Here is a 13961-nt window from a genome sequence, read left to right as displayed (position 1 = left end):
CGACGCCAATGGCCGGGCACGCAAAAAATTTGATAGGTGGGATGGGATAGAATGAGGGAATGAGAAGAATAAATAACCACCAATGAGTACATGGTAACAAAAAGCCCCTGAGAAGAAGTGCATCGGCACCCAGACAATTCGGCACCTACGTGGTGTAATACCACAGGCAATGTGGGCCACACCAGTGTGCGCGTGGTCAAATCAGCCTCACTTGTACTAAGTACTCAGTACTTGGCCCTCAACCGTAGCTCAGCCCTGTTTGAAACAAAATTTATCAAACTCGTGAAAGAATGTCCACTGACGACGGCACAAAGCGCGCCCAGGAGTTCAACGAGGCTTTGCTTGGAGTGCCTGGGTATGCAGACGACACAATGTTCTTTGTGGCTCGCTACGGCCACAAATGCCAGGTTCGCACGACTATGACCAGTCACGGCCACGAGAGTCTGGTATTCTAACCCTGGATGACGACTGTAGACTACTCTCCGCAAGGCAGATTTCGAAACAGTAATGCAAAGCACACAGTCGCTATCGGCAGCCATGTCCAAGCCAAATAGTCAGGCACGAGTCTCGGAGCTTCGTGCCCAGGTCATGGAGATTCTTAAGCCGTTTCCTGAGCTGGCACAGGATTACGATAGGTTTGCTGCGAGCGCGAGATCAACGGCAGCTTCTATGGGAGTCAGGAAGAAATAGTCTCGATGATAGCGTGGCACGAAAAGATCATTTCAAGGCTAGGTGACGAATGCTGGCCAGCATGGTGAAGATGTAATACTATGGGGAAGCATATAGAATCACCACAGAGTAATACTGCATTAACAACAGAAATTCCGAACATTTCAATGATTCATCAAATAAGTGTCTTTCCACATGTATTGATTCAAGTTGATTTTTTTTCTAGAAGCATAGCAGCATAAACCGCTACTGCTGTCTGGCTTGCGTGTGCCTCACAGGCAGCTACTTGAGCGCATGTGGGTCTGGAAGCTGAGAGAGAGAGCTAGCTGGCCACATTCAGGAGTTCTCTCCAGCCAACGCTCGCAAGCTGTCCTCGACCGGCGAAAAGAGGCAGCATCACTGATCTCCATCTTGCCTTCCACTCACCCTCGGCGAGCATCCTCTACAGACCTCTCCCAGGCAATCGACCTCAGCCCGTTCCATTCAACCCACTCCACCCATTCAAGGGACGCGCGCGCGCACACACGGCACACTCGAAGAGGAGAGCACAAACCAACCCGCCATGTCCAACTACTACGGGCAGGGCAACGCCGCGCCCCCTTACGGTGCCGATGCCGGCGTCGGTGGCGGCGCGCAGAACCTCCAGTTCTACTCCTCGACCTACTCGCAGGGCGTCTCAGGCGCCGCGACGCCACAGCAGGCCGCGTACGGATACACGGGCGGCAACATCGGCGGCGGCGCTGGCGGTTTCGGGGACGGCTCCGCGCAGAACGGCTTCTCATCGGGCGGTTTCGGCGGCGCCGGCGTCTCGGGCGGCGTCTCGGGCCGGATGGGCGAGCACGGCGGGCTTCGCACCGGATGGCTGGCGGCCTTTTCCACCGAGGGCTACGATGGCGAGCCGCCGCTGCTGGAGGAGCTGGGCGTCAACTTTGGTCACATCCAATCCAAGGTATGATTCGGGAGACTCCCGATAAGGGGGGGAAACAACGAGACGTTCAGGCTGCTAATACTCGACTCGAAAATATCCACAGACCCTCGCGGTATTGAACCCCTTCCGACATATTGACCAGCACATCATGGACGACTCGGACTTGTTCGGTCCCATGTTCTTCTTCCTACTCTTCGGCTTCTTCCTGCTCTTCTCGGGCAAGGTCCACTTTGGCTACATCTACGGCCTCGCCCTCCTCGGCTCGACGTCACTCCACATGATTCTCTCCCTCATGTCCCCCGCGGGCGGCGACGAGGCCTCCTCCTTCCACGGACAGTACGGCGGAGAGGCGCCCCCGCCCCCCGCCCCCCGCGGCCCGGTTCAGCAGGGTGGCGGCGGCGGCCACTTCTCCGCCACGCTGACGTTCCCGCGCTCGGCGTCGGTCCTGGGCTACTGCCTGCTGCCTCTCGTCGTTACCAGCATGTTTGGCGTCGTCATGCCCATGGACACCCCGCTCGGCATCATCCTCACCAGCTTCGCCATCATGTGGAGCACCTACAGCGCCAGCGGCATGTTCTGCGCCGTCGGCCGCATGAAGGGCATGCGTGCCCTCGTCGCCTACCCCCTCGCCCTGTTCTACGTCGGCTTCGGCATCATGGGCATCTTCAGTAGCCGCGGCAGCGGCTCCCTCGCCAACGCGGCCGCCAAGCTCAACAACTCTTAGAGACGCTTCGAGATTCAATTCAGGTAGCTGAAGGCACGAAGGTGTTGACAAAATAGATCAGCAGCTTTCGCCCTATTTCGTCAATTGGAGGGAAAACTGACAGGCACTATGAGGACTAGGGGGATATATAGTGGGTTTTGCATTTGGGCGCATAGCGAGGGCAAAATTTATTTGTAATGAAATCAATCAGGCTTGGGTTCGGTGCTGGGGTGGACTATAGTCAGGAGACGATGTCTAAATCACAAAGACATGAGGGGGCTAAGTGCGATGCGTATTGTATCGTGGAATACTCTCGATTGTACTGCAATGGTCGTTCCGGATAATGTCACAGATGTTAGAAGGCTCTGTAGCATGCACTTATTAATGAATATAAATTTTAAGAACGCTCAGCTATGACCTGGCAGTCTATCCACCACTGCAGTAAAAGTCACGCCTGCAAATAGTACACGATCAAATTTCGATGTCTGTGAGCTGAAGCGTCTGTTCGAGTCAAACGAACGATTGGTAAACACAAGTGATGTTTTGATCTTTTAATATGTGTCGCAGCCGATCCCCAAATACATCTCGTGACAAAGGCCATTTGCATCCGAACACGTCTTCTTTTCTTCCCGTCATGTCAATCGATAGCTTTTCCTCCCCAGTAAACAAATGCTGTCCCATAGCCCTGAACTCACAAAAAAAGTGGCGCAAAACAATTCAAAACAGACAAACATGCCAAGACTAAGATAAGAAATACAAATGTGCGGGCGAGAACCAGCTCTCTCGCCGACTTGTGGCCAGGCATTCTAACGCAAAAAGATGTGTGCAACCCAGACTAGCAGAAAGAGGAAAAGGAGAAGAAGAAAGCAGAAAAAGAAGGAAATGCCCAAATTATACATGCGACTGCACAGGTCGCGTTGTCTTGTTCAGTATGCAAACTAGCGGTGCGCATTTTAGTGAGCGCCATTCGTCTTGGCCCCATTGGTCTGGCCCTCGGCTGTACCGAAGAGCACAGAGAACTGGCCACCAGCACCAGCACCAACAATCTGCTTTCCGCGGATAGCAGTGTTGTCAATCTGTGTGGGGGTCTTAATATCCTCGATAGTGCCCTGGCCAGTCTGGTAATTGCTGGAGAAGCCCCACGAGTATGCTTTCCCGTCCTTGGAGATGGCAAAGCTGTTGTCAGATCCCGCGGCAACTGCGCAAATGTCAGACACCTCCGTGTTGACGGTGGGCGTTACCAAGATTCTGGGGGCGCCTCTCTCATCAAAGATGACATCATCCTTGTTCAGCTCGTCAAACTCGAAGCCGACCTGGAAGCCGTCCACACGGCCCCAGGTGAAGAGTTTGCCGTCCTTGGAGCAGGCCAGAGAGTGGTGAACACCGCCATCAACATCCGTAATGACATGGTCCTCAAGATCAGTAAGCTTGGCGGGTTTGAGGATAACAGCGTCATCTTCACCGGCGTTTGACTGGACACCAATCTCGCCAAAGTTGTTCAGGCCCCAACCCCAGACTTTGCCGTCCTTGTCCACGGCAAAGCTGTGATAGGCACCGCAGGCAATCTTGACGATCTTGCCGCGAGGCAGTCCCATGCCCTGAGGGGTGAGCGACGACATCTTGTTGCGCTCGATGATGCGGCGGCCAAGCTGGTTCTGCTGACCGCAGCCCCAAGCGACAACGTTGCCCTTGGTGTCGAGAGCCAGGATGTGGTTCGATCCAGCAGCAAGCGCAGCGATATTCTTGAGGGTGGGCAGAAGCATAGGCCGCTGCTGGATATGAATAGACTCGGTGAAGCCCAGGACACCATCGCTGGAGCGGAATGTACCCCAGCCGTAAACGCGCCCGTCTTCCGTCAGGACAAAGGTGGCGCTGTCGCTAGCGACAACCTGGACGAACTTGGTACCGGGAGCAAAAAATTCTGCCCCAACTGCAGTGGGAGTACTCTCCTTGGGGTTGATGCCAGTGTCGTCGTCGTCGTCGTCCGAGTCAGAATCGTTGCCGTCCATGTCTTTGAGGCCACCATCCCAGGTCGTGTCGCGTCCGAGAGCGCCCTGGTCATTGACACCCCATGTAAGAATTTTATGATCGCGCGTCAAGGCAGCAGCGTGCATGCCGCCGCACGCGATCTGGATGACGCCGACCGACTTGGCACCCAAATTGTCGTTGAGACGAGGTCGCTTGACGTCAATGGGCTTCTTGCCATTCACCTTCTTGCTGCCCAGGCCGAGCTCTCCCGAGGTACCCTCGCCGAACACGTAGACGTCAAGAATCTGGTGCGGAACATCATTGACAGCCTTTCCAATGTCGGGAAAAGCCTTCTTGGTCTTGGGGACGGCTATGGCACGGGGAGCAGGCGTTTCCGACTTGACTTTTTTGGTGCGCTCAACATCGTTCGTTGCCTCAACAGACGCCTTGCGCTTTCTAGACGCGGCGGCATTGCCATTGGGCTTTGGCGCAGCTTCCATTTTCTTCTTTGTAGCAGCCTTTGGCTGTGCGACCTTGGAGACGGGCTTCTTGGTCGTGGCAGCAGCGGCTTTCTTGGTTGAGGCTGCGGATGCAGACGCTTTCTTTGCAGCTGGCATATTGAAAGAGCGGGAAGCTAAAATAAGAAAGACAAAAAATAAAAGGGTTGGTTGAAAAGGGGGGGGCGCGCGCGCGGCTGGATCGGAATCGTAACGTTTGCTGTGGGAGCCGTGTGGCGAGACAAGAGCAAGCAAAACACACACCCGTGTGCGCGAAAAAAAAGAGAAAAGCCACGCCAAGAAGGAATGGATTAGCTTTTGAAAAACGGGGCGCTGGCGAATCAAGCAGCTAATCGAGTATGAGCGAAGAAAATCAGCTAGGAGGTGAGGGCCGCTTGATGGAATGCAGGTTGGAGAGCTTGATGCTGGGAGCGACGAAAATGCGCGTTGGAAAAGCTGGCGCCGTGGCTGATGGAACCACTTTGTGATGAGTGAGCTTTATTATTATTGCCCAAGCACTCTCGCACCAACCAACCGTGCTGGTAGCACCAGGCGCTAGTGAGCTGCTTAAGCTCTGACCGCCTTGGGCAACATCTTTTTTTGATCAATGTCCGGCAGAATCGCCTCAGACGTCCCGGGCGGTGAAGGTCCTACTCGACTGTGGGCCCTATTACATTCGTTGCGAGTTTCTAAGAGTACGACAGAGCATGATGATTTTGCTGAAACACGTTTGATCTTAGGATTTTTGATTGTCATACGAGGGGTTGCGACGTGTTTCCACAAATGCGAGCCCTCGTAATCCTATTGATGAGTTTTAAAGCTCCCCATTTACCCTTGCCTATGTTTCTGTGTGTTTCCCATTCCCATGTGTAAATGCAGCAATTCAACCCCTGCGTGATAGCGGAAGCCACTCAAATAACCTGGCGATGGTATCTTGAGTCGTCCGTCTTCAACGTTGTTTGAAAAAAAATATTGAAAAAAATAAGGCAATCCTGAAACGCCGATGCTCCCCGTCCCATGCCTGCCAGAGTTGTTCGTTCAAGAGTGTAATTCAATAAGCGTAGCTGTGCCCTCGGACGACAGGGCTCTACTTGCGAGTAGTAAAGTCGATCTCGTTGGCAGGGTTGAAGCCGCCGTCCGCGGCCCTCTCGCAGGTGCAGGCATCGGCGGAGCGGAGACCGCAGGAGCATGTGGCGCCGGCCGGGCGGACGTTTTCCGTCGCGGAGCGCTGGCAGGTGCATTCACCGGCAGGACGGGCGCGGCACGAGCAGCGAGCGCCGGCCTGGATGGCGTTCTCGGTGGCGGCCTTGTCGCAGGTGCAGTGGAGGGCGGGCTTCTGGCCGCAGCTGCATGTAGCTTGACGGGCTGGGGATCAGACACGAGTTAGCATTGCGGACGCTGGATTCGGATTGGGCCATCTTGTATGGACATACCACAAGCACATTCGGCAGCGTCGCCCTGGCGGCAGCAAGTGGAAGCCTTGAAAGCAGTCATTGTGAGATTTGGTTGGTGTGTAAGAATGATGGTCGCGTGGGCGAAGTAGTGGGGTGAATGATGTATTTGAAATGGTAGAGCTGGCTTGATATAAGGCTTGGTGATTGAATGCACAAAACCATATGTCGAGGTTCGGCAGTGACGTCTTTATACTTGGATTCAAGATCCACAAGGCTTGCGATCGGCTGATTTTGCATGGTCAAATTGGCGACGCCGTGATTGGCTGGGATGGGCCAGTGGTCCATTTCAGCCAATCAGACACACCATATTTCCAAGCACCGCACGATCCTGTCCCTGCAATCATTCGTCACATTTTGTAAGCATTCATTGACACCCTGTAAGCATTGTTAAGGGACCTTTCCACAACAACCTTGTCGTTGAATGCAAGACTACCACCACCCGAAACCCGACCTGCTGGGTGACCTCGACCAGCCGGCCCCGGGAAAGTATGGCAGCCCCTCCAGTTCCTTGATGTTCTGGTGCTAGGTATTGATTCAACCCTGTAGCTTATACCCCTGTCTACAGAGTCCTACTACAGGGGCTTCTCCTCATCATGACGGCATTGGTATGATTGTGCAAGGATATTACTTGCGGCATAAGACGTAGTCGCCATACAGAGGGATTTTTCTTCTTCCTTTCTTTTTCTTATTTTTCTCTCAAATACTGGAAGAATTTCCAAGCCCCAGTTGAGCCATCCGGTCGAAAAATCTTTGGGTTTTTCATAACTGGCTGCAGACACTCTCATGGGACGAGATTGCCCTGCAGCGTCATGCAGCCACGGTGGGGCATAGTTGATCTTCTACACCACCCTGTATCGATAGAAGGATGGCTAACGGCGATGGCAGGAGATTGAAAAACTCGACATGATCGCGTCTGTAAATGTATAGACAGCCATCAATGGCTGTTGCATCCAGCAGTTTATCAAGCTTCGCATACACGGCAGCGGGCCACGATTCTCGTTGACGTCATGATACACTCACCACGTTCCTTGACGAAATCGAGTAAGCTCTCATGCAAACCGTCATTGAGCACCAATGTAATATTTAAATGTCCTCTCCAACTCGTACTTTACTTTCCTTCATTCACTTTCATCAAAACATCACCAAAGGCTCCTCTTATACGCATTATAACATGTCATTATCGCGCGCCATCCGCCCCCTCCTGCGCCAGGCTCCTCCGAGCGCCGCCGCCGTCTTCGCCTCGCGGCGCCTTCTCAACACCGACAACGCGCCGGTGCTCTACTCGGCGCACGCCAGGACGATTGGCGCGCGCAACGGCCACGTCGAGGGCAGCGAGGGCCTCCAGATGGACCTGGGCATGCCCAAGGGGCTCGGCGGCGCCGGCGGGCCCGGCAGGACCAACCCCGAGGAGCTGTTCGCGGCCGGCTACGGCGCGTGCTTCCAGTCGGCCATGAACCTGGTGGCCCCAAAGATGGGCGTCAAGATGCCGTCCGCGGCCGAGGACAGCGTCATCGAGACGACGGTGCACATGGTGGGCGATCTCAAGAAGGTGGACCTGGGCATCCGGGTTGACATGCTCGTCAAGGTCAAAGGCGTCGACAAGGAAGCCCTGGAGAAGCTGGTCGAGAAGACCAAGGAGACATGCCCGTATAGTCGCGCGACCCAGGGCAACGTAACCACCAACATCAAGGTCGAATCATTGTAAAGCACATTTGTACAACAACCGAGCTGCCTTGATATATGATACATGTTTGGTCTGTTCATCATAAGGCCTCTGGTCATTTTTGCGAGATATATCGCGTCGTTATTTCTGCCCCTGTCTTAGTGCAATGAACTGCGTTACTGCCTTGTCCATTTCTTGATTAATGTCAAAATCCGTGATAAAGTCCCAACGTCCGCCCAGCAGAGTGCGCATGGCGTCGGCGTCGGCAGAAGCGGCTAGGCCTTGGCCACACATGAGGTTCCCAGCGGCTTTGCTCGAGTCAATTATTTTCTGAGCGCGTGGCCGTCTCACTTGATCATATACCCGGAACGCGATGGCTATCTCCCCCGGCATTTTGACGTGACCCAGCAGTGCCCCGAGGACGGCTGCGTCCTCGATCGCCATAGCCGCGCCGCTGCCTTGCCACGGTGTAGTGGCGTGAGCTGCATCACCCATGATGCAGATACTACCTTGAGCATATGTGGGTGTAGACTTGTGCTCCCATTGCGAATAAGCCTTCAAATCGGGGCTTTCAAGAAGGAGCTGGCACATGGGAGTTAGCTTCTTTGAGTCTTTTGAAAAGAATGTTGAGCAGATTCACACATACGTCCATCATGTTTTTCGCAATAGGTCCTTGGAACCACGTCTTGAGCGTCTGCTGGAGGATCTCACGAGTAAGCGGCCGGCTGCGGTCCTCTGGCTGATCCTTCTCGACTGCGGAAACGACACACTGCACCGTCTCACCGTTATCCAAGACGTCGTGCATGATGAAGGCACCGTCTCCGCACCAGCCATATTGCCTGTGCTCTGCAAAGTACTGAGAGCCAAGTTTCTCTTTGGCCTTTTCAAACGGTACCAGATATCTGCAGTCCCAGAACCCGGCAGGTGTGGCGGTGTGGACAGACGCAGCATCTTGAAGAACATGCTTGCGAACGGATCCAAATAATCCATCGGCGCCAATTATGGCGTCAAAGGTCTTTTTAGCGCCGTCTGAGAATGTCAAGACGAGCCTGCTGCCCTGAGCGCTGACTGATTCGAGCTTCTTGCTAACATGTAAAGCGTCCCTAGGCAGCGGGGCGATCAGGGCGGAAAGGAGGGCCGCTCTGTGAACGATGATGTTTCTGTCGCTAGTCGGCAGGTCGATTATCTTTTTTCCAGCATGCGGTCCAGATGCCTGGACGACGGGCCAGTCAGGGTATGCTACATGTGACTGGGCATGACTGGGCACGGCCCCGATAGCTTACCAACATCAGACGACTTGAATTTGAGGGCACGGCGCCGGCCTTGTCCAGGACGACTTGTCGAGCTGCGGGTATTATGGCTTCGAGAGCGCCAATGCCATGATCGGCAAGGCCCACGGCGGCGCCGCGCTCCGAGAATTCGGGAGCGGATTCGTAGACGTGAATGTCAAGATGCGTTTTGTTGATGAGAGCATTTGCCATGCAAGTGCCGCCCAAACCACCACCAATGATGGCAACACGAATCTTTGGCTCATTCATGACTCGGTAAGGTTCCGCGGGGGATCTGCGATGGCTCAGAACAGCGTGCGGTGGATTGTTGACCTCGCTTCTGGGTTGCCAGCATTGGCTCTCGCCTGTTGATATATAAGCGCATTTTCAGGCTGGCAGCCTTGTCTAGCAGCGAGACTAGAGATGAAGCATAGCTGGGTACGTGACTCGGAGACATTTTCTTTGACGTGCTTGAAGATCGGCATTCTGGTGAGACAAGCTAGCAAACGAGAGCGTTTTTGTCGAGGTAGATTGAGCAACTGCATCACAGACTCGTCCGATTGTTCATTATTTCTTGGATTTAGAACCACTCTTGTGGTCAGTTCCGTTCTTCAATATTCTCTTTCTCCCTGAAAAAAGCGTATTGCCGATTTGATCTGCCGACGGAATGGCTCGTATGAGTCGTAAGAGGCTACTGCTAGTGCGGGATATGGCGGGATACGCCGAGGACGATGGTTGAACTCGAGGTGGGGTCTGGTCTGGGGTAAAATGTAGGCCGACGACTTGCCAACGGTGACAAATACTGGAACACTAATGGACAAGGCTGATTTGGAGAAATTGTGGCTGATGTTAATCTAAGTAGTTGAATGGATTACTCTGTAATTTGTAGGTGCTCTGTGCGAAGTTGAAAGTCGGCCAAGACAGCTGATTGCAAGGAAGCAAAGGTAGGGAGGTGACCAGTTGTCAAGGTGCACAGATGCCTACGCAACTTGGCCTTTTCAACGTGCCAATGCCTACCTCGCCACGCACCTAGCTCAGAGCAATGCCGCCCATCAAAGAATGCGAGGTGTCCCTTTGGCCGTCTGTTGCGATGGGCGGAAGAGGCCGATGCGTACCCACCCGAGAAGTTGCCCAGATGCCTAGGTAGAGGCAGGGGGCTGCGGTGCCAAGCCATGCTATTTATGCCACAATGCGAATCAACGAATACGTCGTTGTTAAAATTTATCAGTATTTCGACATCTACTACTGAGTAAGGCTTTCCTGCGTCTCATGAATCAATAAATATGGACATGGAGCTCAGGTTGTGATGCTGAGATATATGCCGGCTGTGGTATTGCCTACCGACGGCTAGGTACCTACTTTGGGTACCAGCATTGCTGCAAGCCCCGCCATATACTATAAGCCACCTGTTTTTAATACCGACATGCATACTACCTAGATATAGGTACTACCTAGATATAGGTAACTCCCGAACTAGATACCTGAGCCGGTGTTGTATATGTAGGTAGATACCAGCATTGTTGTTTAGCGCAGTGGCATCTACGGATACTGTAAGCCCAGTTGTTTGCCTGTACCAGTAGACTGTCAGCTGTCCACCACTGGAGACGCCCCCCGCGCACCACTACCGGCGGTGGGCCCCTATAAATCGCCCATAGCCAACCATCTAGGTACTACCTGGCTGGGTACTTGGCTAGGTGTCTCGGCTCCACTGAACAGAGACCCCGCTAGTCCGCCGCTAGACCCCAGGTTCGCCCCAAAAACCCCCGACTATCCTCATTTTCAGCATTACCTGGCCCTGCCATAAGCCCTTCTTCCATTCTAGCATCGACAGATCAACCCTTGGACAACCCTGGCTGGTTTCTCTTCTTCTTCCTCTCCTTTTTCGTTTCGTCTTTTTGGCTCGTCTTTTTCACTCCTTCTTGTTATTCGTGCCAATGAACCCGTGCCACTATCACAGCTATATAGGCTTGCCTCTTCCCTCCTCTCCCATTTCTCCGATAGTCTTCTTCTTTAACCTCCAGCACGGAATCCCTCGCCATCACTCGCCACAGGCACAATGAGTGATCATCTGCGCAATCCCTCTCCCGGGGGCGCAAATAGTCTCAAGGGCACCACCATACAAACAGGATCCCTCCACCATGACACGGCCACAACAGAGTACGTTTCTCCCCCGCGTCGCTCGGTCTCGTACTTCTCGCCGTTTGGGTTCGTCTGACTCCCGCTCTTTTACTTCACTAGTGACGAATCCATGCAATTTGACCCCGTGCTTGAGCGCCGGTTGCGATTGAAAATCGACATTTGCATCGTTCCCACGGTCGCTATTCTCTATCTATTTTGCTTTATTGATCGCGCCAATCTGGGTACGTGCTTTCTCCCGCTCTTCATGATGAACACTTGTGACTGACTCTTGAGCCTCTCCAGGAAATGCCAAAATTGCCGGCATGGACAAGGATCTCGGTATGAAGGGCTACGACTACAACATGATCATCTCCATCTTTTATATATCCTATATTCTCTTCGAGATTCCATCCAATATTCTATGCAAATGGATCGGACCTGGATGGTTCATTCCCCTCCTCACTGTCCTCTTCGGCGTTGCTTCCGTCGGCACCGCCTTTGTCAAGACGGTACCGCAAGCAGCTGGCGTTCGCTTCCTGCTCGGCATCTTCGAAGCCGGCATGATGCCCGGTACTGCCTACTATCTCTCCCGATGGTACCGTCGATCCGAGCTTGCCTTTCGTCTCTCCCTCTACATTGTTATGGCACCGCTGGCCGGCGCCTTTGGAGGGCTGCTGGCCACCGCCATCCTCAGGCTCAACAGCTTTGGTGGTCTACACAGCTGGCGTATGATTTTTGCCATCGAAGGCATCATTACCATCAGCCTCGGCATCCTCGCTTTCCTGACCCTCACTGATCGTCCGGAAACAGCCCTCTGGCTAAACCCCGAGGAGAAGCGACTTGCTATTGCCAGGGTCCAATCCGAGCGCGTCGGCACAACCCAAGTGCTTGATAGCATTGACGTGAAAAAGTTGAAGCGCGGCATTTTCAACCCAATCACCTTGAGCACGGCCTTTGTCTTCCTGCTCAACAACATCACCGTGCAGGGTCTGGCCTTCTTCGCACCCACCATTGTTGCTACCATCTACAAGGACAGGACCGTGGTACAGAAGCAGCTCTATACTGTGCCCCCATATGTCGTCGGAGCATTCTTCACCGTGCTGTTCCCTCTCATAAGCTGGCGGATCGACCGCCGCCAGATCCTCTTCATACTTTCCGCACCGCTCGTCATGGTTGGCTACAGCATGTTTCTCGGCGCCCACGACGCGTCCATTAGATATGGCGCCACTTTTCTCATTGCTTCTTCCGCCTTCTCTCTGGGTGCCCTCACAAACGCCCAGGTGTCCGCCAATGTCGTCGGCGACACGGCACGCGGTGCTGCCATCGGTACCAATGTCATGTTTGGCAACATTGGCGGCCTCATTAGTGGCTGGTCATTCCTGCCCTTTGACGCGCCCGACTACCACATTGGCAATGGTCTGAACCTGGCGGCAGCCGGCACCGGGCTGGTCGTCAGCACCCTCACACTGCTGTGGATGAAGGCTGACAATAAGAGAAGGCGCGGCTTGGATGTCGATAGTCAACTTCAAGGCAAGACACAGCACGAAATTGAAGACATGGACTGGACTCATCCAGGTTTCCTATGGAAGCCGTAAATAAATCTCTTTGAATTTTGGACATCTTCAACTTTTGCATCCAATGATCTTGACTGCTTTTGTGAGTCACTGAACTCTTATTCATCTATAATGTGCATAATGGGCATAATGTGTATAATATGTAAAGACTGAAAATTTTGCAACGTGATCATCTCTATGTACCATTGTAGCATTTCCTATCGCGGCCGGCCGGCAGAGCCATCTCATACAAAAGCTCCGCACTGTGGCGTTGAAAAGTTTTCTGTCCACCGATCTTGCCCCGGATTTCATTCATGATTCTCCGATACTAGCTCGGGTGGCGCCGTGATGACATTCTCGAGCAAGTTGGTAAACTCAATGCCTCCGACATTTTCCATTGCATACTATCTACAACCTTTGAGGCTAGACTTGTGCGAAGTAACTTTTTGCCCAACGCCGACCATTGTTCATGTCTTGGGAGCAAGTGTTTTGTAATCCGCAGCTCTATTTTTAGTTCCCAAGGTCTTTTTGACTTGTATGAGCCAGCTTCTCATATACTCGCAAGCCTGTAAACTTAATATGCTAAACAATTCTCATCACATGTTACCAACACCCCTTTAGATTGATATCATGCGAGTCACTCTTTGCCCAATTATCGTCAATTTCCGCATATTCAGAAGCATAGGTTTATACCCGGTAGGTATCTCTATTCCACCAAGCTCTTACAAAAGCATTTACTCATTTAATGATCCATGTACGAACCATTTCGGGCCACCTCCTCTCAAAGCTCAACACTGCCCTGTTACATTGACCAACATTCCCGTCACCCCTCTTTATAGTTTTACGTCGTCAACGGGGTGGACACCCCAAAAGTATCATGAACTACATGATCTACTACAGACTACCATGCAAGAGACTTTCCCATATGGCTTTCGTACAGCATCTAAGCTTGCACTACAGCCACATTGTGAAACTTTGCCGTGTGACAGCCAATGCGAGGCTCACCGCACCTCTGCTGGCCTCTTTTACACCAAAATTACTTTTCCCAATTCAACGCTTGATGCAGCCACGCAAAAGCTTGTCTGGCCTGGAGGCTTTGAGATAGAAGAATCTGGAACTCCGAGAAGGCGTATATAAGGA

General features: G+C 53.0%; 7 protein-coding genes across 7 annotated transcripts; 4 read left to right on the top strand and 3 right to left on the bottom strand.

The window, feature by feature from the left end:
* Positions 1-290: 290 nt before the first annotated feature.
* V2A60_006387 (uncharacterized protein) lies at positions 291-690 on the top strand (the record flags this gene model as incomplete). Its single annotated transcript, XM_083257681.1, has 2 exons — positions 291-407; positions 475-690. 2 exons carry the CDS (start codon positions 291-293, stop codon positions 688-690), a joined length of 333 nt encoding a protein of 110 aa, XP_083113807.1.
* Positions 691-1231: 541 nt separating this feature from the next.
* Positions 1232-2321, top strand: V2A60_006386 (transporter YIP1; the record flags this gene model as incomplete). The annotated part of the gene is made up of 2 exons (XM_083257680.1): positions 1232-1618; positions 1701-2321. The coding sequence occupies 2 exons, from the start codon at positions 1232-1234 to the stop codon at positions 2319-2321; spliced, it is 1008 nt and encodes a 335-aa protein (XP_083113806.1).
* Positions 2322-3253: 932 nt separating this feature from the next.
* Positions 3254-4885, bottom strand: V2A60_006385 (regulator of chromosome condensation 1/beta-lactamase-inhibitor protein II; the record flags this gene model as incomplete). The annotated part of the gene is made up of 1 exon (XM_083257679.1): positions 3254-4885. The coding sequence occupies one exon, from the start codon at positions 4883-4885 to the stop codon at positions 3254-3256; it is 1632 nt and encodes a 543-aa protein (XP_083113805.1).
* A 967-nt stretch (positions 4886-5852) lies between these two features.
* Positions 5853-6259, bottom strand: V2A60_006384 (uncharacterized protein; the record flags this gene model as incomplete). The annotated part of the gene is made up of 2 exons (XM_083257678.1): positions 5853-6130; positions 6199-6259. The coding sequence occupies 2 exons, from the start codon at positions 6257-6259 to the stop codon at positions 5853-5855; spliced, it is 339 nt and encodes a 112-aa protein (XP_083113804.1).
* Positions 6260-7390: 1131 nt separating this feature from the next.
* V2A60_006383 (OsmC/Ohr family) lies at positions 7391-7924 on the top strand (the record flags this gene model as incomplete). Its single annotated transcript, XM_083257677.1, has 1 exon — positions 7391-7924. The coding sequence occupies one exon, from the start codon at positions 7391-7393 to the stop codon at positions 7922-7924; it is 534 nt and encodes a 177-aa protein (XP_083113803.1).
* A 99-nt stretch (positions 7925-8023) lies between these two features.
* Positions 8024-9420, bottom strand: V2A60_006382 (uncharacterized protein; the record flags this gene model as incomplete). Its single annotated transcript, XM_083257676.1, has 3 exons — positions 8024-8464; positions 8529-9095; positions 9166-9420. 3 exons carry the CDS (start codon positions 9418-9420, stop codon positions 8024-8026), a joined length of 1263 nt encoding a protein of 420 aa, XP_083113802.1.
* Positions 9421-11206: 1786 nt separating this feature from the next.
* Positions 11207-12863, top strand: V2A60_006381 (uncharacterized protein; the record flags this gene model as incomplete). The annotated part of the gene is made up of 3 exons (XM_083257675.1): positions 11207-11307; positions 11389-11510; positions 11572-12863. The coding sequence occupies 3 exons, from the start codon at positions 11207-11209 to the stop codon at positions 12861-12863; spliced, it is 1515 nt and encodes a 504-aa protein (XP_083113801.1).
* Positions 12864-13961: the final 1098 nt, after the last annotated feature.

Source organism: Cordyceps javanica, chromosome 4 (assembly GCF_051103115.1).
Source record: "Cordyceps javanica chromosome 4, complete sequence".
In the NCBI taxonomy this organism is placed as follows: Eukaryota; Fungi; Ascomycota; class Sordariomycetes; order Hypocreales; family Cordycipitaceae; genus Cordyceps; species Cordyceps javanica.
The sequence above is the reverse complement of the archived record's forward strand: the minus strand, read 5'-3'. Positions and strand labels throughout refer to the sequence as shown.